The sequence below is a fragment of the Plectropomus leopardus genome, chromosome 10 (genome assembly GCF_008729295.1).
Source record: "Plectropomus leopardus isolate mb chromosome 10, YSFRI_Pleo_2.0, whole genome shotgun sequence".
NCBI lineage: Eukaryota > Metazoa > Chordata > Actinopteri > Perciformes > Serranidae > Plectropomus > Plectropomus leopardus.
Genome location: NC_056472.1, coordinates 4,600,696 through 4,625,769, shown reverse-complemented (window position 1 = coordinate 4,625,769; position 25,074 = coordinate 4,600,696). Strand labels below are relative to the sequence as shown.

General features: G+C 39.2%; 2 protein-coding genes across 5 annotated transcripts in view; both read right to left on the bottom strand.

Moving 5' to 3' along the window:
- Positions 1–10,285, bottom strand: part of LOC121949025 (nck-associated protein 5-like) — an 88,375-nt gene extending 78,090 nt beyond the window's left edge. For 2 of the 3 annotated variants that reach the window (XM_042494610.1, XM_042494612.1), the window contains exon 1: positions 9,901–10,285. The gene's annotated coding sequence lies outside the window, so the exon portion shown is untranslated. The remainder of the gene's footprint in view (positions 1–9,900) is intronic. The other variant, XM_042494611.1, reaches the window with a different exon arrangement.
- A 5,030-nt stretch (positions 10,286–15,315) lies between these two features.
- On the bottom strand, positions 15,316–24,385 carry ftcdnl1 (formiminotransferase cyclodeaminase N-terminal like 1). Of its 2 annotated transcripts, none has more exons than XM_042494946.1 (6): positions 24,016–24,385; positions 23,159–23,289; positions 21,678–21,773; positions 20,397–20,552; positions 18,660–18,848; positions 15,316–16,466 (listed from the first exon to the last, which is right to left on the bottom strand). In XM_042494946.1, the coding sequence occupies exons 2-6, from the start codon at positions 23,271–23,273 to the stop codon at positions 16,030–16,032; spliced, it is 993 nt and encodes a 330-aa protein (XP_042350880.1). In that variant the 5' UTR covers positions 23,274–23,289; positions 24,016–24,385; the 3' UTR covers positions 15,316–16,029. The 2 variants fall into 2 exon arrangements, with proteins under 2 accessions (XP_042350880.1, XP_042350881.1); XM_042494947.1 differs by having other exon boundaries at positions 23,159–23,286.
- Between the last annotated feature and the right edge of the window lie 689 nt (positions 24,386–25,074).

Here is a 25,074-nt window from a genome sequence, read left to right as displayed (position 1 = left end):
AATCACAAAAAGACAGCAATTTAGTCCCCTCCATAATATTAAGCATATTTATTCTGCAGTGTTTTACTAAATGAGGTGTATGTGTTGTCAAAGTGGTTTGTATTGTCATAAGCAGTCATGCTGTGGGCGCTCTCTGGCACTGTATAAAAGACAAGTCCTTTATATTTTGAGCATCAAACACTTCATTTCCTGTAAAATTTCCGACAAATGCTTCTGTACCAACTTAGTGTGGAAATGTTGTTTTTTTGTAAAGGAAAATGCAAAATCAAAGTAGGTGATAATCCAGAATACATGCAAATATAATGGAATATAATGCAGTGAGGTTATCACTGCTGAGTCAGCACACATGTAGGCATTACTTAGGCTGAATCTAAATATCCAGACTTCACCACACTTGCAGACTCACTGTGCTGAGGGCTGTCCACATCCACCATTCATCCAGTTTACAAGAGGCTTAAAGTGGACTTTCAGAGGACTATGTGAACCTCCGCTTGAGGTGTAGACTCCACTGGACTTTGCTGGTTTAATTACCCACAATTCATAGCAATACAGACATGGCATTCTATTTTTCTCCAAATGCAGACTAAAAACCACAACAACCGTATTATAAACTACTGCATTAAAACATTACTTGAATAATTTAGGCCAGAAACAATATTTAATCACATCATGCAAAATATGAGTAGCCAATATGTTGTATAGAAAAGTTTGAATTTTGTTTTAAGTCATAATAAAAGCAGATACATAGGTTTTGTATCTTGTTATCTGCAGGGACAGATAAGCAGACAGAATATGTCAGAGCAGTTGCCGCTGAAACATTTCCACAGCAATGAGCGAAACAGACTCGAGGCCTGTCCAGAGACCATGTCACAGAACCTGTGACTAAAGTCCACAAGGGCTCCGTCCACAAGTCCAGGGGTTGGACAATTTGATTCAGCCATCCTCTTCCGTCCTCTTGTTTGGGGAAGTGAAGAAGGTTTTAACCCTTAATTATTAGTAAAGGCTGAGCCCTTTACTTAGACCCTTTTAGTATTAATCACAAGCATGCATTTGCACACTGATAAAAGCATAAATGGTGCCAGTCAATATGCTGTAAATATGCATTTTATGGACAATGCATGTTTGTTGTATCTACGTTTACACTGGACTCTGTATTTCTTATTGTACAAATTAGCTTTAAGCGCTCTCATCTGTAAGTAAACATTATCAACATTGTTATAGTCCAAATTATTTTTCAGAATTCTTTTTCCAATTTGCGCTTTTGAAAAAGTGATGGGGACAAAATAGGTCATTTCAAAGAGTCCTGGGGATATGTCCGCAGTGTCCCTAATGTAAATGTCACCTATGTGTAACAATCAAAGTTACAGTGATCACTGCCCCTCTATTAGATTAGATTATTCCATCCATATCAGAGCCTTTACTACAGTCCTTACATTTCTTAATGTGCTATGAAAAGAGTTAGTGTTTCTGTTAAAGTCACACAGAGACGGTTTGACAATTATTGTACTTTTTAATCACAATGACTCCAACGCAGAAGTAAAACAAAGCAAGTGTGTTTACTTGAAGGCCTCTCAGAGAGGAAAAGCACTCCAGAGTAAATAGTGTAATTACACGTCTTCCTTTTGGGTGGGTGGGAGGGTAAATTGGTATAATCAAGGCAGCAGCTCAGCCTCTGGCATTGATGTTGGAATGAATTAGGACAGGAGCTTGCTGAGATATTGCCCCCTGGGTATTTAATGAACACATACTTCTACCCACAAATCACATCCTGCTGATATACTGGCGAGCCAGTCTCATGACTGTACCGTACAACTCACTTTGGGAAATGAGTGGTGCAGGAAACGCAGCTTTAACTGTAGGTTGGCTACATGTACACTGAGCATACCAGGAGAATAAATATCACTATTGTTACATGTTGGTTTTTATCTGTAGTGTATGTATTTCTTAATGTACTGCTACCACTAATATACAGAAGGCTACTGCAATACAGATTTAGTTTTAATGCATTAATTCTCCTTGTCTATGATCATGCACTGTCACACTGTTTATTTTACCAGTACTAGATTGACCCACAGGTCCCTTTCATGAGATCTCAGCCCAGTCACTAGAAAAAAATATTAGCACTTTACGTTCCTGCAAACCATGAGTATGTTGTTTTTGCATGGTTCATGTGTATCACATCCGTTTTTCTAAAATGAGGTAATATATACGTTGATTTTGCCATTAGGAGGTGGAGGAGATGGTATATGGTATGCTACTTAGGCGAGACACATGCCAAGCACTGCAGACCACGGTTCAAGACTAACAAACAATAAAACCAATCGGTTTCAGTGACCCTTCACAGCATTTCCACTGGTGTTTGTGACAACGAACCTGAGTGCGTTCAGCAGCACATTAAGGCATTTTCCAGCTGCATTTTGAGCCACCACACTGAGTGTTTTTCACTGACACATCCCTTCTTGGGTGTTATAAACCAAAACATGATTTTTTCCTAACCATAACCAAGTGTTTTTTGTGCATAAACCTAACCACATGTTAACCACAGCATGGTACAAAATAATGTATAAATATAACGTATCTATGGTTTGCAGAAACGTGCAATGTGAAGTTTTTTCTTGGCGATTGGATTAGATGTGCTACTTAAACTTAAAAGCACTTGTCCAGCAAATGTGTAATTATCTTTTTTATATATAACCCAAAATACTGGACAAATTGTGATTTTAACTTTTCACTAAATTCAATCCTCAATATAAATATATGCACCAAATTATATGGCATGCCATCCAATAGTCGTGGATATATTTCAGTTACAACCAAAAACTTCTAGCGAGGAAAAGTCAGAGGATCACCTAAGTCAGTGATTAATCAATATAGAAACAAAATGTCTCATAAAAATGTCTCATAAAAAATTTGAAAAAGCTTCGTCACCAAAATGTTGAGAACTCATCCTCTGGGGATCTGGAGCAAATGTCATGAAAATCCATCCAGGGATTCTTCAAATGTTTCACTTTTTATTTACAAATGCCAACATCAGCGTGGCAAGAGCAAATGTCAGGAGACCACGAAAGTAAGCAGACCTCACTCACTTGGGACCATGAATGTCTGTATGAAATGTCTTGGCAATCGATACGATAACTCACGTTAGTCTGGATCAAAGTGGTAACCCGCTGGACCGAGCAACACTGCCATCCCTAGAGCCATGCAGTTAGCATGGCTGAAAGGACAGGCTCAATATCAGAGTACGTGCAGCATAAAAACAACATACATATCTGCAATAACATCTGTTCTATCTAAAATAATATACTTAGAATTCAATGAAGTAGATTTGTTAACTAGAGTATGCACAGTAGCTAAATAACAAAATAATAATAATGACACCATCAATAACACTATACCTGAAATTATTAACATCATGAGTAACCAATGAGGAAATATTTCAAGTCCCAGTGCTTAAAAACTACCTTGCACCCCTGTAGCTTGTGGCTTAATCTGCAGAAAAAAAAACAATATAACTATGTAATAAATCAACTAATCCATTGTGCCACTCACATAACCATCTAATTCTAGGCAGTATTTTAGAGGGGTTTTAATTTATCTGGTAAACATGGAAATTTTATGCATCCCTTTCTCCTTTCAGTCCATAAATAGTCCTTGGGTGAGGTATTTTTAGCACAAAGCTATTTTTTATGCGTCCTTGATGTTGGAAAGGTTCTAACTCACTGTAATGCTGTTACCATTCTGTCGTTCCCACTCTCTAATCTGCTTCTGCAGCAAATCTTTGATGAAGTGCTATTTATTACAGATTTTTCTTTTTACACTTTAACTTTTATTTATTCAGGGAATGATTCAGCTCTTTCTCAGTGCTACCTTGCTCTGAACTGGTGGTTCTCAACCTTTTTTGTATTAAGGACCCCTAAACTCATACACATTAAGTCACCAACCCCCATTTCATAAAATTTTGCTTCAGGGACCTCCATCAGAAAAGATTTTGGTTAATAGATCAGAACTCTAAACTTGTCAGCTACAGCTGAAGCAGTAACGGTAAAGAAAGTGAAACCTATGATCAGAATAGTCACTGCGAATCTTACTCACGTCAGTCTCACTTTGATAGTGAATTAAATAGTGAAAATAAACTACTCCCCATTTTTCTGGGGTGCCCTTGGAACTCCCTGAGGGTCATAGGGTGACAACCACTGCTCTGAACCCACAGAGGAGGTCAGTAATAATATTGATAGTTAAAGAGTAAAGGTTTTCATGGTCTTTAAGGTTGTTTATGATGCCACAGTATAGCAACAGTGTACATTTATCCAGAATTTTTCTCTTGTCATTTTAAGAAGGCCACTAAAGCAGTATTTTGACAACCAGCTAACCCATCATTTTGATTAATGAATTTATACAAATGAATAAATTAAATATGAAAGAAAATATAAATGTCAACTAACCAGAAATCTTTATAGAAATAAACAATAAAGGGAAAAAATTATGTGAAAGTGGTTCATTACAGTGAATGTCACATAATTATCATCCAACTTTGCAGTGTCACTGGGCTTTTTAGCCTCTTTTAGGTCATTGTTTTGTTTTTGTGGCCCTATTTAAATCAAACTGGCAGCCATTTACAGCCAACAAAACTCTTACAGTATAAACCCACTATGCACTACTTGCTTAGTACCAACTGGTAAAGTTCAGCCAGTGAACACCATTTAGCAGCTACAGAATAATAATAATAATAATAATAATATTTTGTCAGGGCTAAAACCAAAACAACAGAGAGTAGGAATATTAGATTTACATTTGTAAGCTGGCCAGGAATCCAAGTCCAAGTCAGCTGAATCTGATCTGATCTGTTCATGTTTGCTGAATTTGTGAATAAGCAAATTATTGCTAATGTCTTAGCTATAACAATTATGTAAGGCTAGTGTCTACCAGGTTGTTCCATAGCCATTCTTTTCCACAAGTGGCCTAAAAACAAGAGGCACTTCTCACAATAACATTTTAACTAAAAGCATAGGTGTTAATAATGGAACGACTGTTCCTTTTAAGTGACTCACTACACCATGACAGTTTGACAGTGAGCCAGCCTGAACAAAATAAAATGTTCTGTTTCAGTGCTTCAACACATGATAGCATAATTTATAGGCCAATGATTTAAAAAACAAACAAAAAAAACCAAAAAAAAACCAAGCTAAACAAACACTGGGTTTATTAACTGTATTTTTAGGAGCAGAAAAAAAACAACATTAAAACAAGCAGACACAGCCGAAATACATCGTCTGCTAATGAGGTTATCATGGCTAGCAAACAATCCATTGTCTTACTAGCAAATAATTCACTATTTACAAGTCAAACACACTTGGTGCAAGGGTAGAATAGTGTTTCTGGCTACCTGACAAATGTAAGCACTAAAGTGGTCCTTTTAGCTCTGGTTTGTTCTCCACCAACTTTAAAAAAATGCTCATCTTAAATCATTCAGAACATAGGTATTGCAGCAAACTATCCTAATTTTTAAAGTATGTATAGTAGAGTAATGCTGAGCAGAGAGCACCTCTCTGTGTATGTAGTAATCTGAGCCTCTCTGTTTTTTGTTGTGGTGGCTGGGCAGGCTGCATGGCACGTTAGAGCTTGTGCGTCCCTCCATTCATGTTCCACTGGCTAGCTAATCGCAACCACTCTGCACTGTGCTCACATGGCAGTTACTGCTAATAACAAACAAATCACTATCATACTAACACTTCTCTTTGTGTGTTGTGATCTGAGCTGCTCTGTTTTTTGTTGTGTTAGCTACACTGACTGCATGGCATGTTAGAGCATGTGAGTCCCTCTATTCATGTTTTACTGGCTTTCTAATCTCAATCACTTTGCACTGTGTTTACATTGCAGTTACTGCTAATAATGTGATCCTGACTGACAATGACAGGACAGCATTGTTACAGAAGCGCAACGGCCACCTACCCTTCCCCCCAAGCTTAACATTATTATCCCTGAAGCACTGTTGCCGTTGTCAGTGTATTGCCGCCATTGGCACCATTTCAGCTCAGCCTTGCAGACTCTGAATGTTATACCACCTTTAAAAATGCTCATCTTTTTAGTTGCAAAGTTTGTCTGCCATTTGGTAGTGGCAGGTAGTGGTTTTGTCTGAGCTTTTGTGTTCAAATGGTTACCAAGGGAGACTGATAAGAGGGGCTTAGACCATAGCTTAAATTGCATATCTTTTCACCAAAGCAATGGGCTAAAAGAGGCAAAACATTATAGTCTCCAGAGCATCATGGAATATTCCTAGGAACTACAATTGACCGCTTTGATATTATACTATATAGCCTAGAGTTGATTCTATGCTCTTTTCAAAACTATTGATTACTGCAGGTCAAAGGGCTTCTCTACAATGGGTGCTGGAACAGCACATTACCCACCACTTACCCATGTTATTCTAACCAGTACGGAGATTCAAGCAACAGCCCTCCCTGCGCAAGCCTTTCTTTAACCTTTAGGCTACTTCTGACCCCTTTTATGCGGCTGCACAATGCCATCATCCAGCCTCCCAATCGAATGCATTAGAGTATCTGCTTCAATGCACCAAACATGGAATAGATGCAGCAACAGACAATGGTTATCCCCTTGCCCTGAGCTACTGTACATCCACTCCTGTTTAAAGACCTTTTCTACAACGAGGTCAGGTCAGCTCTATTGCTACAATAATGTGAGATGTCGTCTCTTCTTGAATGAGGCAACTTACTCATGGTATCATAATATGTTAGGGAGAAAGTGAGGTTGGGTGGAGCAATGTAGCTCTCTCAGTGGTAACACAGGCAGGATAATGAGAATTAAAAAACCCTTATTTTTAAACTGACTCATGAAAGTGGAGTAATTTCAATAATGTGACAGGTCAGATCCTGTTTGTTAGTTTTTTTGCCATGAGGGACAGGGTCCACTTTTCTTTGTTCACTGCAATTCGCAGCTGTCACATTTTCTCAGCTCTCTGTTGAGCCATTTCTCCTGTTACCTCTCTCTGCTGGAGTTTTCTGTTGAGCTTCAGCAGCGCGATAACCAGTCTGTCACAACAGTGTCCACTACAGCCAGTGCTGTTTGTACTGCTGTCATTAGCACTAAACCTACACAAGTTGTAAGTCAGTCCCCATACATGTCATTGTTGGTATCATCACAAAATGGCAAGCATTATGTGCTCAGACTATTGATGTTGCATGGTATTTGGGCCTTACACCAATTGGGATATTTGGACCACAGTGTTCAGTCACTTGACATGCAGATACATGTAGGCATATGTCATTTTCATCAGATGGGAGTATCTAAGGTGTTAAAAACCAATTAATTTCTCTGAGACAGATAAATAAAGAACGTCCTCTAAATGCAGTTTAGAAGAACACCAAGTCTGTATGGGTCAATCACTAAAAACTGATAAAAAGTATATTGAATGACCTGACTAAAAAGGACAAATTGGAGAAAACTAAAAGTCCAGTGTGTAGGATTTAGTAAGACTCCCCCATTTTATGACCGCCTGCTTTTCACTTCTTTAAATATGGCAGTTTGGAACAACTATAAATACTTTCAATGTTGTTGGAAAACACATCACATTGACTTGTTTTTTTCTAGCCTTACCAGGCCTTGGGTGTGAAATTGTCACTTACCAAAATATATTAAAAAAACAAACCTAACTTCAGCAGATTTACATTCAGTTAAATAAATCCACTGGAATATAAAGTGTCTTTCTCAGGCTACTTAATCAGCATTCAAGGGAAAACATGGGAAATATGGAATTTCAAGTTTGAGGACTTAAGTCGACATCTTTCATTATGATAGTTTTGCTCTTTGCTACCCTTTTGACCTCTGATCAGACTGTCTGATCCTGATCTAATGACAGCCACTACTTTTTCATGTGGTAGAAGACATGCTGATCTGTGATGTACCATGAGCTTGTTATTAACATGTGTAGTGGGTGACCATGTCACACGTGGACAGTGCTAAAAAAAAGTGTAAATGACCACCAAGACCCATTGTGATTCTGTCACTCAAACTATTTGCGGAGGTGGTCCTGGACGCATTTAACCACAAATCTTTTGTATTGTAAACCCTCATGCGTCCTTGCCCTATGGAAGGAGTTGTTTAAATTCTGCTGACGGAGATATCTCCAGCTGTTCCAACATAACTGCAGAGTTTTTAACACATTCATTTATTTGTGGTGGGTCACTATAATTAAAACACCCACTGACAGAAATAGATTTTCTACTTTTGGAGCTAGATTGTTTATTAGATTAGCTTATGTTAAAAATTATATTGTGTGGTTATTTAGTGCACCACACTCTCAGAGCGCAGAGCCTACTCTGGGCATAAAGGGAGCAGCAGAACATCAGGGACATTGTGAAACTTGACTGTTTTTTTCTGATTGGTCTAATATTTTGCATTCATTCATAAACAGCTGCTCCTCTCATCCATCACTGAAATCAGATCAGTTATGAATGTGTCGACAAGTCAATTATCCACCTCACAAGTGACAAATTGGGGAAAAAAAGAACTCATGGAGAGCTTCGCCTGCGCCTCATGAACTAACCAACACATTCTCATAGCAACTCATCACATACTGCCACTTTGCAGTAGTCTTCTGCATCTACATATGACGCTCTAGGTATTCTTCTGCATCTGCTTTTTATGTTCTGTGATGCTGCTACTGTGATGTCAACACAAGCACATGGTGGTTATGTTTAGGCAACAACTGTACATGGCAACCGGGATGTCAACAAACGCTGCCATGGATGATTTGGATTATGGCAAGGAGGCACATGGTAAGGTAGAGAAAAAAAACCCATCACATTAAGACGGGAAACAAACACATGACAGTTCAGGTTTTGCTGACCTATCCTCCACCCCTCCCACCTGCCCTATAGGCGCCCTCGAGCTCTTAATATTACATTGTTATTGGCAGCATTTCAACCTGACGCGTTTTATGCGTACACGATGAGTTCTGTCCGGCCGCATTCTCACGTGATGCCGTCCAGCAGCATTTCATGTGGACAGTAAAGGTGACATTTGGCTTTGCGATCTTACACCAAAAGCACTGTCAGAATGTTCGGAATGAGAACAGTCTTCACTAGCAAGCATGTTAGCAAAAGGGTGGACGTAATAACAAAGTGCACAAAATCAATAATAAAATCTGAATACAAGTGGTTAGCTAGAGACACCTGACAGACCAAAGTGTGAAAGATGATGTGTCTCGGCTGTCTGCCTGAGTTCAGATAACTGAATGTTGTGTTAATACCAGGTGTAAACAGGCCCACTAACTTCGTAAAGGATGCTGGACTCAATGATAATAACTGATGTAAGCTGACCTGAAATGACCGCACAGAGGAGGAAGTGACCGGGTTGAATTTATCTTTATTAGCGTGGGTTGGATGGGATCCAGCTGAATGAAACTGCATTATCTTCCCAGTGTAAAAGAGCTATTTCTCCTCATGTCCATGTTTCCCTTTGAGCAGAATGAAGCCAAATGCTTTCAGAAACAAAAAGGACTTCAATGAATATTTTATTCAGGTCTTCTCTGTCTGTGCCATCCTAGCCTACTTTCCTCGCTACTTTGAGGGAAGCGCAGTTACTTGTTGCTCACCATGATATCTCCTTGGTCATACATTATACATGGAGCTATTCTGCATAGTGCATGCATACAATATGGCATCGGTTCAGCATCACAGCCATCCTGTGCTACTGTTTGAAGCATGTAAAAAGCAATATTTTTCTCCATTCATGTGTTCAAGAGGAAGCAGGCACGCATGTGAGAAATTGGATCTGCACAGTCGCAGCGATTGTAATGTAATGTGTTCACACAACACACAGGCACGTGCGCACACAAAATCAGCCTGACATTTGTGCGTGCGAGTAAGAGCGGTGCATCCTTACCCTACCAGCGGCTGTGTGTATCCACGGAGACAGATGTCAGCAGAGGCAGCGGGCTGAGCGGTGTCTGCCGAGGTGTAGAGCATTCCTCGTGCGCATCACAATCACAGACCACCGGAGGAGCAGTGGACAGCCAAGAGCCAGGACTCCACAATCTGGGTCAGTGCCGCCGGAGCCATCCTTATGGGGGAAGAAGGTAGCCACAGAGGGGAGCGCACACGTCACAGGCCCACATGGATCCTAGCATCCAGCCTCAGTCGCATCCTCCGTCTGCAGTTGTTTTGGATCCAGATGCGATGAATTCCGCTGGGACTCAGGCGGAAGTAAATCCATGCACATCCACACACACGACAAGAGCTTTTCTGCTACGAGAAAATAACCTTGTCCGCACGAAGCATACTGCCTCACTGAAAGACTGTTTCTCCTCCTCCTCTCTCTGCCTCTGCCTAATTCACTGCTTTATCGCTCTATTTCTGTCTGATGCTCTCCCATATTTCCACTTCACTGCTCTCTCTCTCTCTCTCTAATTCTCAGCTGTGTCTCAGTGCTCTGCTCAGCCTGTGCCCAGAGGATGTTGAACATGTGTTCAGGGTGGGGGTTGGGGGACTGCTGACTTCATAGGTGGCACGCGTACTTCCCACACTGATAGGTTAGGGAGCACGGCACTGTGCGCTCACATTTTGGGCACAGCGGCGTCTAACTGGCAGATGAAATCAGCTTGGCCTCTTTTCCTTGTAAATGTTCCTATTTTTGAATCATCTGAGCATTCAGAGATAGGATTAATGGCAGTGATTAACCGTCATGCTGCACTTGATTGGAGGGAATGTGTGGGGTAGAAAAGTAAGGAAGGGAAGGAGGAGGTGATTTCTATATGATGAAATCACTGTCAGCTTACTAAATAGCCCTGCAGGACTGTCACGGGGGGGGGGGGGGGGGCAAACCTCAGAAATGATGCGCAGCATGAATGTTTTTATTCCTGCTTGCCTCTTTCTAGACAGATGAGACACATTTCTCCCCATTATATGACTGAAGCATGGGGAAAGAGAAGATGTGGGAGGCAGAGAGTGTGTAGAAAAAAAATGGATAAACAGAGAGAGGGGGGAGAAAAGGGAGGGGGGAGGGAGAACAGAGAAAGCAGCAGAAAAGAAAAAAAGGAAGAGAACAGAGAGCTTTGGAATATTTATAGAAGGCTGCAGACTGATGTAAAGAAATAAGCTCCTCTATTTCTGTGCTGTGACACACGGGCGCATCTCGGATGGTACGCTGTCAGGCGAAGTCATATCAAAGGGATCCTATGGTGCCTCTGCAGCATGGATGCACACACACTGCAGCAGCGTGTAGGATCACCCATGTTTGCATGGAAGCAGATTGCAAACACACAAACACACACACAAAACCGATTTAGGTTTTCAGTGAAAGGCTTTCTTAACTCTCTGAATCTGAGCAAATTGGCTTGATTTCTTTCAAAACATGGAAAGAAGCTTACAAAGCATGAAATGACCCAAATATTAACAAGATATCAGTAAGAAGTTACATTATAAAAAAGTGAAAATTAGCTCAAAAAAGAAACATAAAAAACAAAAATAGAAAACTAAAAAAAAAAAAAAAGTAAAAAGAAAAAATAAAATAAATTTTACTTTTTTTCTTCAATCTAATTTCAAACATATAATTCTCATAATTATTCATATGATTTTTAGGAAATTGTGCCCTAGGTTTTTGTTTTGTTTCATTTTTTACAACAATTTTCTAATAATTCTCCCTGGTCTTTAAGCTAATTGTCAGGTTATTTTCTTGTCATCTTTGAATATTGTCTTGCAATTTGCAAGACAATATTCTAATTGATTATTGGTTATTGATTGATATTCTTATTGATTATTGGTTATTGATTGATATTCTTATTGATTATTGGTTATTGATTGCCTATTTTAAAAAAATAAACCAATTTGCTCAGATTTCATTGTTATAAATGTTGACGTCTGAAGACAGCACAAGAAAACTGATGTCAATCCAAGTTTTAAAGGGTTAAATGGATAATAACTCGGCTGCAGAAACTGCACTTAATGAAGGAAATGATGGCCTTGTGACATCAATAAGAGCCATTAGTCACAGAACCAACGAGGCTGTTTGGGAGGAAGGAATTGAGGATGTGGAGGGGATTTTTGGGAAATATGAAATTCACTGGATTTATTTATAGTCTTCTTTTTCTTCCTGGGAAGAGGTGTGTCTTGTCAAACTGAAAATCAAACGTCTTCCACTGTTAGCTTAGAAAATGAGTCAAGCCGAAATGGATTTTATACCCAAGACGCGATTCCGCTTGCAAATTTAAAAACATGCGTGCAGACAAGAGTGTGTGTCTGTGTTTGTGGAGACCAGGATACCTCTGGGCTTATGCTGTGACCTAGATTAGGCCTTGATGCTCCCAAGCCTGGCAGGCTGTGTGTGTGTGTGTGTGTGTGTGTGTGTGTGTGTGTGTGTGTGTGTGTGTGTGTGTGTGTGTGCGCGCGCCATCCATAGAGTGAATGCATGTGTGTCTAGATGCAGAAGAGAGAGGAAGACAGCAGAGAGGATGTGTGTGTGCGTGTGTGAAAGGGAAGGAGGGAGTTGTGTATGTACGCATGAAATGAAGCTGCATGGCTGCATTGCTTGTGTGACTAAGAGCCTCAGCTGGATGACACACAAAGAGGTGAATGTTCACGCAGTCAGAGAGCTTATCCAAAGAGGCGCGCACACATTGATAAAAATTGCACAGCCTCTGCCTCAAAGGGCGACTTTACGTAACTACGAATGCAGAAAAACGAAAAAATTACACAACATAATGAGAGGAGGGTGAATTCAGAAGCTGGAAGGTTTTTGTGCCTCATACCACCTCGGTTTGTGCGTGAAGCTTAACAGATTAACTCCCACTCTCTGTATGTAGATTAGGCGGTTATTGGCTCTGATATCACTAATGTCCTGTACATATGGTTTAAAATCATCTTATAATGCATTTTTCAGCTTTTCTGACCCTGCCTTTGTGCAGCAGCCATATCTATTTAACATCCTGCTTTGATAAGAGCACATTATATCTTAATGAAAAATGTGTTGAGCTCGACCTGATTGAGCTATCTCTATAATTTGGTTTAGTTATGTCATGCTAAAAAAAAAATCCACTGGCGGTGTTTTTAACCCCTTGAAAGCTAAACAAATGAGCTTGATTTCATTAAAAAACAAAAGGCAATGTGCAATGAAAAAAGAAATAACCCAAAAATCAAAAAAGAATAAGACCTGAAAATTTGAAACAAAATAAATTGTTTAAAATGGACAACCAAGGGAATGACTTGAAAAAAGTGCTTAAAAATTATAAATTAATTATGTAATCATGATCATTAAAAATATAGTTTATCCCTAGTTTAGAATGAAAAAAAAATTCTAAATCTGCTAATTTCTTGCAATTTGTGAAACATTTTCTACCAAACTGCTCTTTACCTTCTTTTCTTATGTTTTTAAAGGAATGCCATCAATTTTCAGGGTTCAATGGGTTAAACAGTCTTCCTTTTCAGTTAGCCTCCTACAGGAGGTTAATAACAAGAAAGGTAGCCGTGTTTATTTAACATGTTTTAGTTTCAGAGGTCTCAATGAACAGATTTATGTAACTTTGTAACTTTATACAAACAATATAAGTCTACTAAGATTCAAATTATTTTTTAAGACAAGCTCTGACTGGTCGTTTTGGCTTCTAGCTAAAATAATGAAGTTAAATTTGATTATTTTATAGAAAATAAAAAACTTCTTATCATTCATTGTTGTTAGATGATACATTACAAATACGGTGAAATAATTTCTTATGTATTTATTTTTTTACTAGCTAAACCAATTTAAACCAAATAAATGAATGCAATGTGTGGTGTGATGCTTCACAATTTATATGAAACAAAAAAAAGGATGAATATTCACTTTTGTTAATACTATATATTAAATGTGATTCCTTTATATATTTGATGAAAGCATATATGATTTTTTTAATCATTTCTGAGATGTTTTCAAAGTACACTAAAAGTAAACTATTTATTTTAACTTAAATAAGTGTGATATTGGCTGACTTAAATTATTAAATTGACTGAATTTGAGGAGACAAGTTGTGAGTCATTACAAAATGACCTCAGCTTTTCTTCTTAGATTAAGTCCCTTTTTATTATTTTAATTTAAGGCAGCCTAGATGCTAACTTTTTTCGTTTAAAACAAAAAGTGTATTTTAACAGTGTACTGTAGTGTAAAAATATATGGAAATAATACAAGCACTGATTACTAATTCCATGTTAACAAATTGATTTATGTTGATATGCTAACATATTTACAAGCATTATAACAGTACATGATTTGAAATTTTGTTTTTTGTTATTATTTGACAATAATAATGACAATATTTAAAAAAAACAATGGGGGCTAAATTTTGATTTTTGTTATTATTGCCTTCAAAACAGAAAAAAATGCAAAGATTTTTTTCCCAGTGCTTTTTTCTTAGTGAAGAATTTAAAGGGATATAGCCCATATTATAGTTACCTAATAACTATACCTATACCACTATAATCTATACCTCCTTATGCCATGAATGTGCTGCTATTCAATGCATTATACTGGCCTTATGTAAGAAATGAGTGGATTCATCTCGCCCCAGTTAATTCCTGACGTCCTCTGGCCTGATTCGCCTCTGTGTTATTATAGGGTTAGGGTAAATCATGTGCATCACAAGCTTACACTGTGTATAGATTTCACAAGATGCTTCATGGTAGACTGCTGTAAAAGATTATATATATATACCTTTTCAAACTGGGTTGCCCGAGTTGGTAAGTTAAACACGTTCATGGAAATGCTGCCAAAGCGCTGGATGTTTCTAGAAGACTCGGTCCATGACTTGTGATAAAAATAGCCGTTTCATACACAGATGGTGACTCCCACAGAGTCTTGCATGGTAAGGCTGATGGTGGAAAATGATGGGAAAAGACTCATCAACAGAGACTCATCAGTAAACACATGTGTCCCATTTGCTCTAAACAGGAAATGACACACACAGGGTAAAAATTCAAATTCCACCCCAGAGGATGATATGCTCAGATTTATGTTTTTTTTTTCTTGGCTGATAGGTGGGGAAGAATTTCAGAAATAAAATTTAAAAAATCTCTTTCACAATGAGTGTCAGATTAGATAGGCACTAAGCAGACGGGAGTGTAAGAGAGCATATATCACCCCAGTTTAACTTCATGTCCCCTTTATGAACAATACAGGATTAAAACATTTAATTGACAAATTACTCATTTATTTTTATTTATTTTTAAATGTAGTTAGGGACTGTTCATTATACTGTATATGACAGGTGATGGGGTGGTGCAAAATGGGGGAGGCACTTCAAATATCTTTTTAAATTCTGGGGAGTGAGTATTTTTTTGGCTTTGCTTAGGACAGGAACATTTAACTTTAAAGTATTTTGTATTTAAAATAACATCACAACCTTCAAATCAGCAAGTAGGTTTAAAAAACATTTACTTTGAAATATCCAAAATCATGCGATTCATTGTCATTTAACATTACTAGAAACTACTCATCCCAAAGTTTTTGGTTAGATGCCTGAAATGAGATATGTGGTTAACACAAGCTTAAAGGGAAAATTCACCCAAAAAGTTGGGTGTTGGGTTAAAGTTTTATAGTCTAAAAAACCTGGGAAAAGTGTTGCACTCATCTCCCAAATAAATTCAAATGTTAAAAATAAAAACTATCTCCATACTGCTTGTCTGAAGTAATCCAAGTGTCCTGAAGCCCTTACGTGTGAAGTTGTTTTGAAAAATGTCACTGATGTCATGTTTTCTCTAGCAGTTAGTGTGAGCTGATTAGCTAACTAGCTAACTATAGCTGATAAAATCAGCTAGCCACAGTTACCTAAAAATGAGAAACCCACTTTTTCTTTCTTCTATGTGAAATCAAAGACCTATTGACTCAAAAATGTCTACATTTTTAGGGGTAAATCTGAGATGGAAAGCTTGACAAGGAAAGCAGTGGTAACAGAAGATGACTGATGAACAGTCGATTCTCATGAAGTTACATCAAACAAAGATGAGGTTCTTTATATGAGGTTTCACTGGTTTTGGCATGAATTTATTTTCACATACGAATCCTGTCCTGCTCTTTCCAGAACTCAGCAATCTCTTGGGACAGTGCTAACTCTGCCAGGCTCCTGCACTCACGGGGGGTAAACCCCACTAGTGCCGTCCCCTTCATGCCGACCCCCTGCCCCCCCGCCAGCTCCGCCACCCTCGCTGTGATGAGTGAAGCCGGAGCGTGGCAGTACAGCTGGTCGTCGATGCTGAAACACGGCCATGGTTCCCCTGCAGACACGTGACCAGGTAGGGTCCCCTTCACACTCTCCACATTACAGGCGATCTCCACAGCGCCCTCATGTGGCAGGGCCAGCACCTGCACCCCAGGCAGGCCCCCAGGGGTCGACTCCCTGATGGCTGTGGCGATGCTGCGTCCCATGGCAATGTCCTGAGTGTCGATGGTGACGTTGCAATTCATGACGTATGGACTGGCCCCGACACCTGCAGGACATCAGCCAAATCAGACCTAAAGAACACCTCCTGAAAGCTCTGGGCGCGTTCACAAACGCTCGCTCTGAGTGCCGAGCACGTTCTGGAACAAACTGGCGTGTTCGTAATACGAAGCCCTGTTAGAGCGTACCGTTCGGTTGTCCAGAGCAACACACCCAGTGTGGCAGAGATTATTCTGGGTACTCCGTCTGGTTACACAGAGCAGCAGGGCACCAAACGGAGTGAATGTGTGATTATTGACACTGTTCTTTAACCCTTTAACGCCTGGATCGCGATCAGTTTTCTAGTGCTGCATTTAGATGCCTTTAACTAGCATTTAAACCTTTGGAAATTGGTTTGATTTCTTTCAGAAACACAAGAATAAAACATAATGAGCAACTTGACAAGAACTGCAACAAAAAAATAATAATAATAAAAAAAGGAAATTATCTGAATATGAGCTCCAAGGGATTATAAGATATTAGCAAAAAAAACAAGAAAAAATGTCCAGAAAACTATATTTAATTCTCTTAATTATATGTTTAAATGATGTTACAGAACAAAAAAAAATGATTTTTTTTTTTTTGCATTCTCTGGAGGCCATTTTCTTGTTTATTTATGTTTTGTTTTGCTTGCTTGTTTGTTTGTTTTTTTTAAAACTTCACTTATAGAGATTTCTCAATTTATCAGACAATACATTAACATAAAATGCTATCTCTGTGTACGAATATTAACAGAAATCAAGAAACATGAAAAGAAAAAAGGAAAATGAAAAAGAAACAAGTTACAACACAAAACAGAAAATAAAACAAGACGTGTGCATAGTAGTGCATTTTAGCACATACAGGACAGACCACTTATTGAGGTATGAGGTCAGAGGTCAGAGGTCAAAGGTCAGGTCAGGTAGATTATTCACATAGTTTATCAACGGGTCCCAGGTTTTGTAAAATCTCTAGAGCCATTGAGGGTACATCTTATTTGTTCCAGCTCGATGTTCAGCATCAAATCTTTGATCCATTGGCCATGTGATGGGGGGGGTCATATCCTTCCATTTAAATAGAATTGAGCGTCTAGCTAACAGGCAGGAAAAGGCACTGACCTTCTGTAAGTGAGCAGGGATATTAGAATTATCTGGAGTTGAGAGGGTGCCAAAAATAGCTATCGTAGGGGAAGGCATAATATTACAGCTGTAAGCCTCGGAGATGGTTTCAAAAAAGGATCACCAGAAGGGGGCAAAATTGAACAAGACCAACACATATGGTAGATAGTTGCTGGAGTCTGTTTACATCTGTCACGTATAGGGCTTATGGTGGGGAATATTCTTGCAAGTTTGGCTTTTTTGGTTAGGCTTTTTTGAATAGAGGATGTATTAACCCAAGAAACCCCGTTCCACATCTGATAGCGGGGCCCCTTGATTATTTTCCCACTGCTGTTGAATATGAGATACAGAGGGATTATATCTGTTCATGATCCTAGTGGAAATCATTGAGACTCTACCCTTGTTTAGAATATTAACTTTTAACAACGTTGTTTTTTAGTTGTTTTTTTCTCTTCTTATTTTTTTAGGTATTTTTCTTAATTTTTTACTAATATCTTGCTAATTTTTGGGCCATTACGTGCCATTTTGAACACTCCGTTTCTTTGTACAACAGCTCTCTCATTTTAGTGCAGAGCTTCAGATTAGATTTACGAACGCACCCAAAGTCAATTATTGACGAAGTATGTCCGACTCCACCTGGGCAGGTGGAGATATGCCCCCTTTCAGCTAGTTGCAAAAAGCCTTTATTTTTTATAAACTGTTTATTTACAATAACTTTGGGCTAGAAAACTGCTGCGTCACGTGCATATAATCAAACGGGCAGAGCAAACTTCCTTTAATGATAGTTTTAAGCCAATATCAGTTTAGTGTGTACGCTATGTTTAGAAAAACTTTTTGCACAATGTCTTATTAAGTTGCTCAGTGCCTTCTTGCCATGTCTGTGAAAGAAATCAATATGTTCAGTTTTCAGGGGGTTCACGGTCAAAAAAGGAGAGAGGTGGCCTGTGGTGGGGCTGTGACAAACATAGCTTTGCAAATACAGACAAAGTCACCTGCATTGTATAATCCTGGCAAAGAGACATTCTAACCTTCCTTATAGGCTCAAACATTCACAAGTATGTCTGGCATTTCATTTTAGCTCCCACTTACTGCCAGCTCCGGCTCACCTGTGAGACCAAATCGTTTCTGTGGCTGCGGCCCCATGTCGGGCATGATTGCCTGCAAGTCTGTCGTCTTCTTGAACCAGCCCATCTCCTTCCTCCTCTGTGCCAGCCCGCGCTGAAGGGGGGAGTCCGCCCAGCCAAACAGGAAGGCACTGGTGCCCTGAACCCGCTCTGTGAGTCCCCGAGCCACAGCTGCACCCCAGCAACAACACACACATGTTAGTAAACCAGCAAATGGAGCGCGCATCATCACATGTACACAGTTTCAGAAACACGAGAGCAATAAGAGCATGACAGACCAAACACACCTGGGGGGGTGTAGCTCAGAGGTAAAAATATGGGCTGCTCATTACACGTGCATAAGTACAAGGCTTGTTAGTGAGTTTGCCGATTATTATTCTGCAGTCACACCACACAGATTAGTAAACAGAGTGCACACACCAGCCATGCAGGCACACATGCTGGGCTACTGCTCGACACATGGCTGCTAAGTCAGCTGGCAAACAAACTAATCAACAGCACAGGAAGCTGAAGATGTCACATCCTCAGCCCCTACACGCATTCCTATAACGAGTTTCCGTTAACCCTCAAATTGCACAAACTGAAATTGTGAATATAAAATACACCTAATGGAAGCACATCAATTTCGAGAAAACTCCCATTTATCTGAAAAAAAAAAGGTTTTACGGGTGGTATTTCAGGTGATTAAAATAAAAAAGTATTTCACAAAACTGCAATGCAGACTCTTTTTTTGTCTTTTCTAGGTCTCATGATGCTATGGCTATGTGCTTGTCAGTAGGAACTGGATCCCTCATGATGCAGCAGGAGCTACAAGAGCTGTTACTGTATCATATAGCTCTTCAAAAGTTGAGTGAATCATCCAGGTGTTTTGAATCCACAATTCCTCTGTGAAATCATGGACTATCACCTCCCAGAAATCCCTCTAATGTGGCCACTCCCACATATAAGGGGCTTGCCTTTCTGTTATCGCTCCATAACATGCCTACATTGCCTTCAATAATGACGGTTAGTGCAGTGGCTGCAATAGAAATAAAGCTGCTAATGTTTTGAACATCCATCGTCATGCTTTTTGGAATGTCATTGGGAGAGGAGAAGTTGCATAACAGCACTCAATGGAAACACAGTCATCACGCAATTTTAAAAATATCATTTAAGTTCTGCACAAATCTGTGATGGACACTGCCTATAGACGCCTGCTCCGCATAGGGAACCAATGAAAGAAGATGCTGGTGCTGAGAAAAAAACACGTTGATCAAAGGTCCTAAACTGTATAGTCTGCTGAGCCTAAAAGTTTCTGTTCAGTCGCAGCAGCCGCTCCGCTCATCCACTGATCTGATCTGATCAGCTCTGAACAGATTGACAGATCAATTATCCACCCCGCATGTCACGAACTGCTGCTGAAGAAAAAAGAACTCATGGAGAGCTTAACCTGCATTCACAGACCCACAAAAACCTCAGAATTGAGAGAGGGGACAAATTATGCAAAGGGGCACACACACATTTAAAAAAAAACTTGAAGGTTTGTTGTCATCACCACTGCCCACGGCACAACCAAACAGAAGGAATGACTGTGCCCTGAAAGCTAATGAAGGAATACAATACAGGCACAACTCAACCAGAGACATATAGATTTAAGTGGACACACACACACACACACACACACACACACACACACAAACAAACATGCGCACACACATTTATGCACAAATGGCATCTCACCCTGAGCCTCTTTAGCACAGTCCTCCACTCCCACCTCCTCCCCCAAGGGGTAGATGGGTACAAGGTCGACGGATCCCATACATGGGTGGACCCCAGTGTGAGCGCGCATGTCGATCAGCTTGCAGGCTTTCTCACACGCAGACAGAACTGCCTCCCCTAGAATAAAACAATATCAGACGATATATTAACCCTTTGCAAATGGAAAAAAAAATAGTGTAATTTCTTTCAAAAACATGTAACCAAAGAAAGCAATGAGCAAAATACCAAGAAACAGCCCCCAAAGCAGCAAAAAAATAATTTAAAAAATACCTGAAAATAAGCAACCAAAACAAAAGAAGTTTAAAAAAAATGAGACAAGAAAATCAACTAAAGAAATTGTGAAAAATAAAATAAAATAAACAGGTTTTTGTTCTGACAGAATTTTAAATCTATATTTGTAAACAAATTCTAAGTCGAAGTCAACTTTATTGTTAATTCTTCCAGGTGTGTCAGACAGATTTCTGGAGATCTTTTTCTCTTTTTTGTAATATCTAATAATCTCCCCACAGCTAATTTTCCATTCATTTTCTTGTCACCTTTTAACAATTTTTATTTTATTTATTTATATATTTACTTTGCAATGTTCCAGACATTTCTTGTCAAGTTGCTCATTGCCTTTTTTTCCACATTTCCAGAAGAAGTCCCACCAATTTTCTCAGGTTCCATAGGTTTAAATGCTTGTGAGAGGCATCTGATCCCAGCACGACAAAGCTGATGACCATCCAGGTTCTAAAGGGTTAAACATACTGTCAAAGTAAAGTCCTGATGTGAACGGTGGTAGATTAAACTTGCCTTTTTATCATTATTAAAGGTTTTGCATGTTCCTTCAGTACAAGTAGTGATCCAAGTCTGAAGAGAATTCAGTATGTGAAGATTCTGGTGATTTTGGGCAGACTAAGCTGATTTGTCTTTGGGGGTGAGTGCGGGACAAACAGCTGTAAACCTCGACAGCTTCGGCTGCATTGTCACAGGGTTGTGTTTGGGATAAGCGTTCAATAAGATAAAATTCTCACTGTGATCTTTGCCAGAAAAATGTTCATCCTGAATTTTTTTGTGTTTAAATCCCTGACAAAGCTTATTAAAGGATTTTTTAAGGGATTGGAGAGCAGGGGACTGAGAGTGAATCCTTGCTGTAGAAGTACTGCGACAGCAAGTAGCCGACTCTGTCCTTCCCTCAGCAGCAGGAGAATGAATGTAAGACATGATGTTTCACCACAAACAAACAAAATACTCAATACTCACTGATAGAGTCGATACTGGCCACAATGGTGATGACGGAGCGGTTGTAGTCATGGTCATTAAAGATGTTCAGCACTGTGGTCCCCTTGCGTCTAACACCTGATGTATAAAGCAAAGTCAAAAATGATGTCTTAGAAAGTTGTTTGCGTCATTACACTGCCTGTTTGAGGTGGGAATATTGCGCCTTTATGCCACCTCAGTGCTCCGTATATAAGGTATGTTTACGGAGTAGTGGTGCAGAGTTGTCTCGGCTTTAAGCTGGCAGCACAGGAAGTAACAGCGCCAAATCAAGGTCTATGTAAAAAGAAGGGACCATTGGTGGGACAGGTGGGACATGTTGACGATGTGTTATGCGTGCCACCAGCTGCAAGAGATTTACAATGAAGCTAGTTGCAGTTCGCAGCTCACTCAAAGAAGAACATTTGCCAAAAATCGCCACAAATTGGGAAAACAAAACGGTGAGGGAGCTCCTTGCCCTCCGAGCAGAGGACGAGATTAGCTGGCTTACAGTGGAGACAGTAAATGATTGTTATTGACCATAGACTGTTTATAAAGATGGACAACGCACCCCCACTACGCAATAGTGACATCTGTGGTTGGAGCCTGCCAAAACACCTGTCTGACCATACGTTAGCAGCTCCACTGAATGCGAGTGCACTGGATTGGCTGTCACAGCTGTCAATCATAGTAGGAAAGCCCCCTTTTTTTAGAACTTAATTTCTCATTAAAACTGAACTTATAAAAACAATCACTTCAACAAACATCAGGGAGAACTACCTTCAGTGCCAGAAACCATCTTTTGGAAAAATTTACTTGGCGTGTACTTTAACTTTTTAGTTTGACCTGTGTCCTGTTCACTAACATAGAGGGGCGGGCTTTATGATCTGTACTTCAGTCAGACATCAGGGGGCGATCCAGGCTGAAAAGCTACACTTCGGGGGAACTGTTATGGACATCTTTATTTGCAGTTTATGCTATTGTTTATAAAGTGCTGCCAATGTGTCCTTTAAGCTGCATGTCACATTAGTGGCTGACGCTGTTGTGTTAAACATCACAGCTGTCATGCCTGTTTTGATTCCACGATGCCAGGATGCTGTCTAAAATCACTGTTAGTGTTTACCCACAAATATATTGATAAAAATATAAGGAAAAATGTGCAGTGTTATTCCAATGCAACAATGCCATTGCATAATATTTCACGACAAAGTCATAGTGTGTGCAGCTTTCCTGTTTGGCCCTAAAATTCCTTGGTGGCTCCCCAAAATGGCACTCACAGTCATCAAAACTTCTGATCTAAAAACCCCTGATCTAAAATTTTTGTTTCAAAATGCTCTAAAATTGTGTGTTTAGCTGTTAAGTTTCTAAAAAATGAAACAAAATACATTGGATAGATGATTACGGCCCAGGTTTTTGGTACTGAATATCCACAGATCAATTTAAGGCATGAAACAATACAAAAAAATCAACATAAAAATCCTACGTGCCTTCAGTGTTGTATAAGGCTGCCTTGGCCACAGTCTCTACCAGGTCTTTCCTGCGTGCCTCCGAAACATTGAGAAGACAAGCCACCAGTCTCCTGCCCAGGGAACTTGAGGACATGTTTCTGCCACGGCTGCTGGTGAAAGGACAGGACTGTATATGAAGTGCACTGGGCAATGATCAACCAAAAGCTGAAAAACAGTCAATAATATACAATATTCCAATCATACCTGTATCTGGACAGAAAGGAAGCCAAGATAATGACTTCCTTGAGCTTTAGACACAACAGATGATACAGTATGTCACTTCAGAAATTGCTACTACAGCCTTACTTGTTTTACTGTTAGCAAACTTTGGAGACATATTGCTGTGTATCTATAATTGCTGTCATGATGCTGACTCCACTCTGCTTGTGCTATTGTTAAAGTTTTATAATTTACCATTATCCCATAACTGTCACCTGCACCTTTAAATGTGTCACTGCAGACATGTGTGTTTATAGTTGTCTTTTTCAATTTTAGTGTGTTATTTTGGCAGTAAGTATTTGTGTTTATTGAGTGCATGGCAACCATTAGCCATAAACTGTGGAATGTCAGCTGTTCATATAAAATGAAAAATTAACTTTAATGATGATGCCATCTACAGACAGATTGTGGCGCTGCCTTTTCCTACGGGAACAGTAATGTAACAAAACACTTGTTTTTGACTTTTAAAAGATCAGCAAGTAAAACTAACAAAAAAAATGTGTTCTGAAGTATGCAAAGTTTACCATGACAAAAGCAGCGTCAGAAAATAACACGTGGACATGACAATATCACCAGGAAATATTAAAGTAGTAGCTATGAAATATGTTTTAGATTACCTGGATTAAATGAGTCTCCTTGGATCTAGACTGAATCTAACAGTTTAAAATGTAAATTGTTTAATGGTTTTTAAAGTTGTCCAGTGCAGCCTGTGGGAATTACTAAACCGAGTAGTGTTGCTCCATATCAGTGCTGATAGTCACAGAGCATGTTCAAAGTCCAAGCTGGAGGAAACTATCAACATTGATCTAAAACAGATCCATGAAGTATGCCATACTTGCGTTACATTGAATGCGCTTTCAGCACTGACATGCGCAGTGCATTGTCTGATGGTGCAGCACGGGGAAAATGCGCAATTCACTAATTTCTGTACGTAAACATAACATAGGACTAAATATAACGTAGCTGCTGGCAATCCACGCGCTTAAATCCACGCGATTGTACACAAGTACACTTTAGCATGTGGAGCTAAAGATGAACGTTTAGTGCAAGATAGTTCGCTCCTGTTTTAAACCATCCGGAAACCTTTGTGTTTTGTGAAGGAAGCTGTTCGCTTGTAGCCTGGGACGTATTTTGTATAATCGTCACCAAAGAATAACGGTTTAATCTGACATTTTTGTCGAAACTGACTTATGCATATATTTTTATTCTGTGATAACGTATTAGCATTACTTCAGATGATGTTTGTGATTTGAATTTTTAGACTATTTAGACCGCAGATAGAACCTCATAATTTTACGGTGGCGCAACTATGCAACTAGTTCTTCTTGTGCACGTTTGGTTCGGTTTCACAGAGACTACTGTGTTTAATTTAGTACGCTATGGGCCTTTCTCTGTGTCCTTAATTAAGCCATTATTGTTGTTATTTTATGACTTATTTTTCATGTATGCAAGGAAGGAATATAAGCATATTGTGTTAAATGGATGTAATGGTGGTATGCATATTTTCACTAAAATGTTATGCATACATCGTTTGTGAAATAAATGAAAAAAACCCAATGTATCTGATTTTTTTTTTTTTTTTGAATTTTTGTTTTCTTTCGCTTTTTCTTCGTTTAAGTTTTTTGTGTATTTTTTTTTTGTTTGTTTGTTTGTTTTGGTGCAAAATGTTATATTCT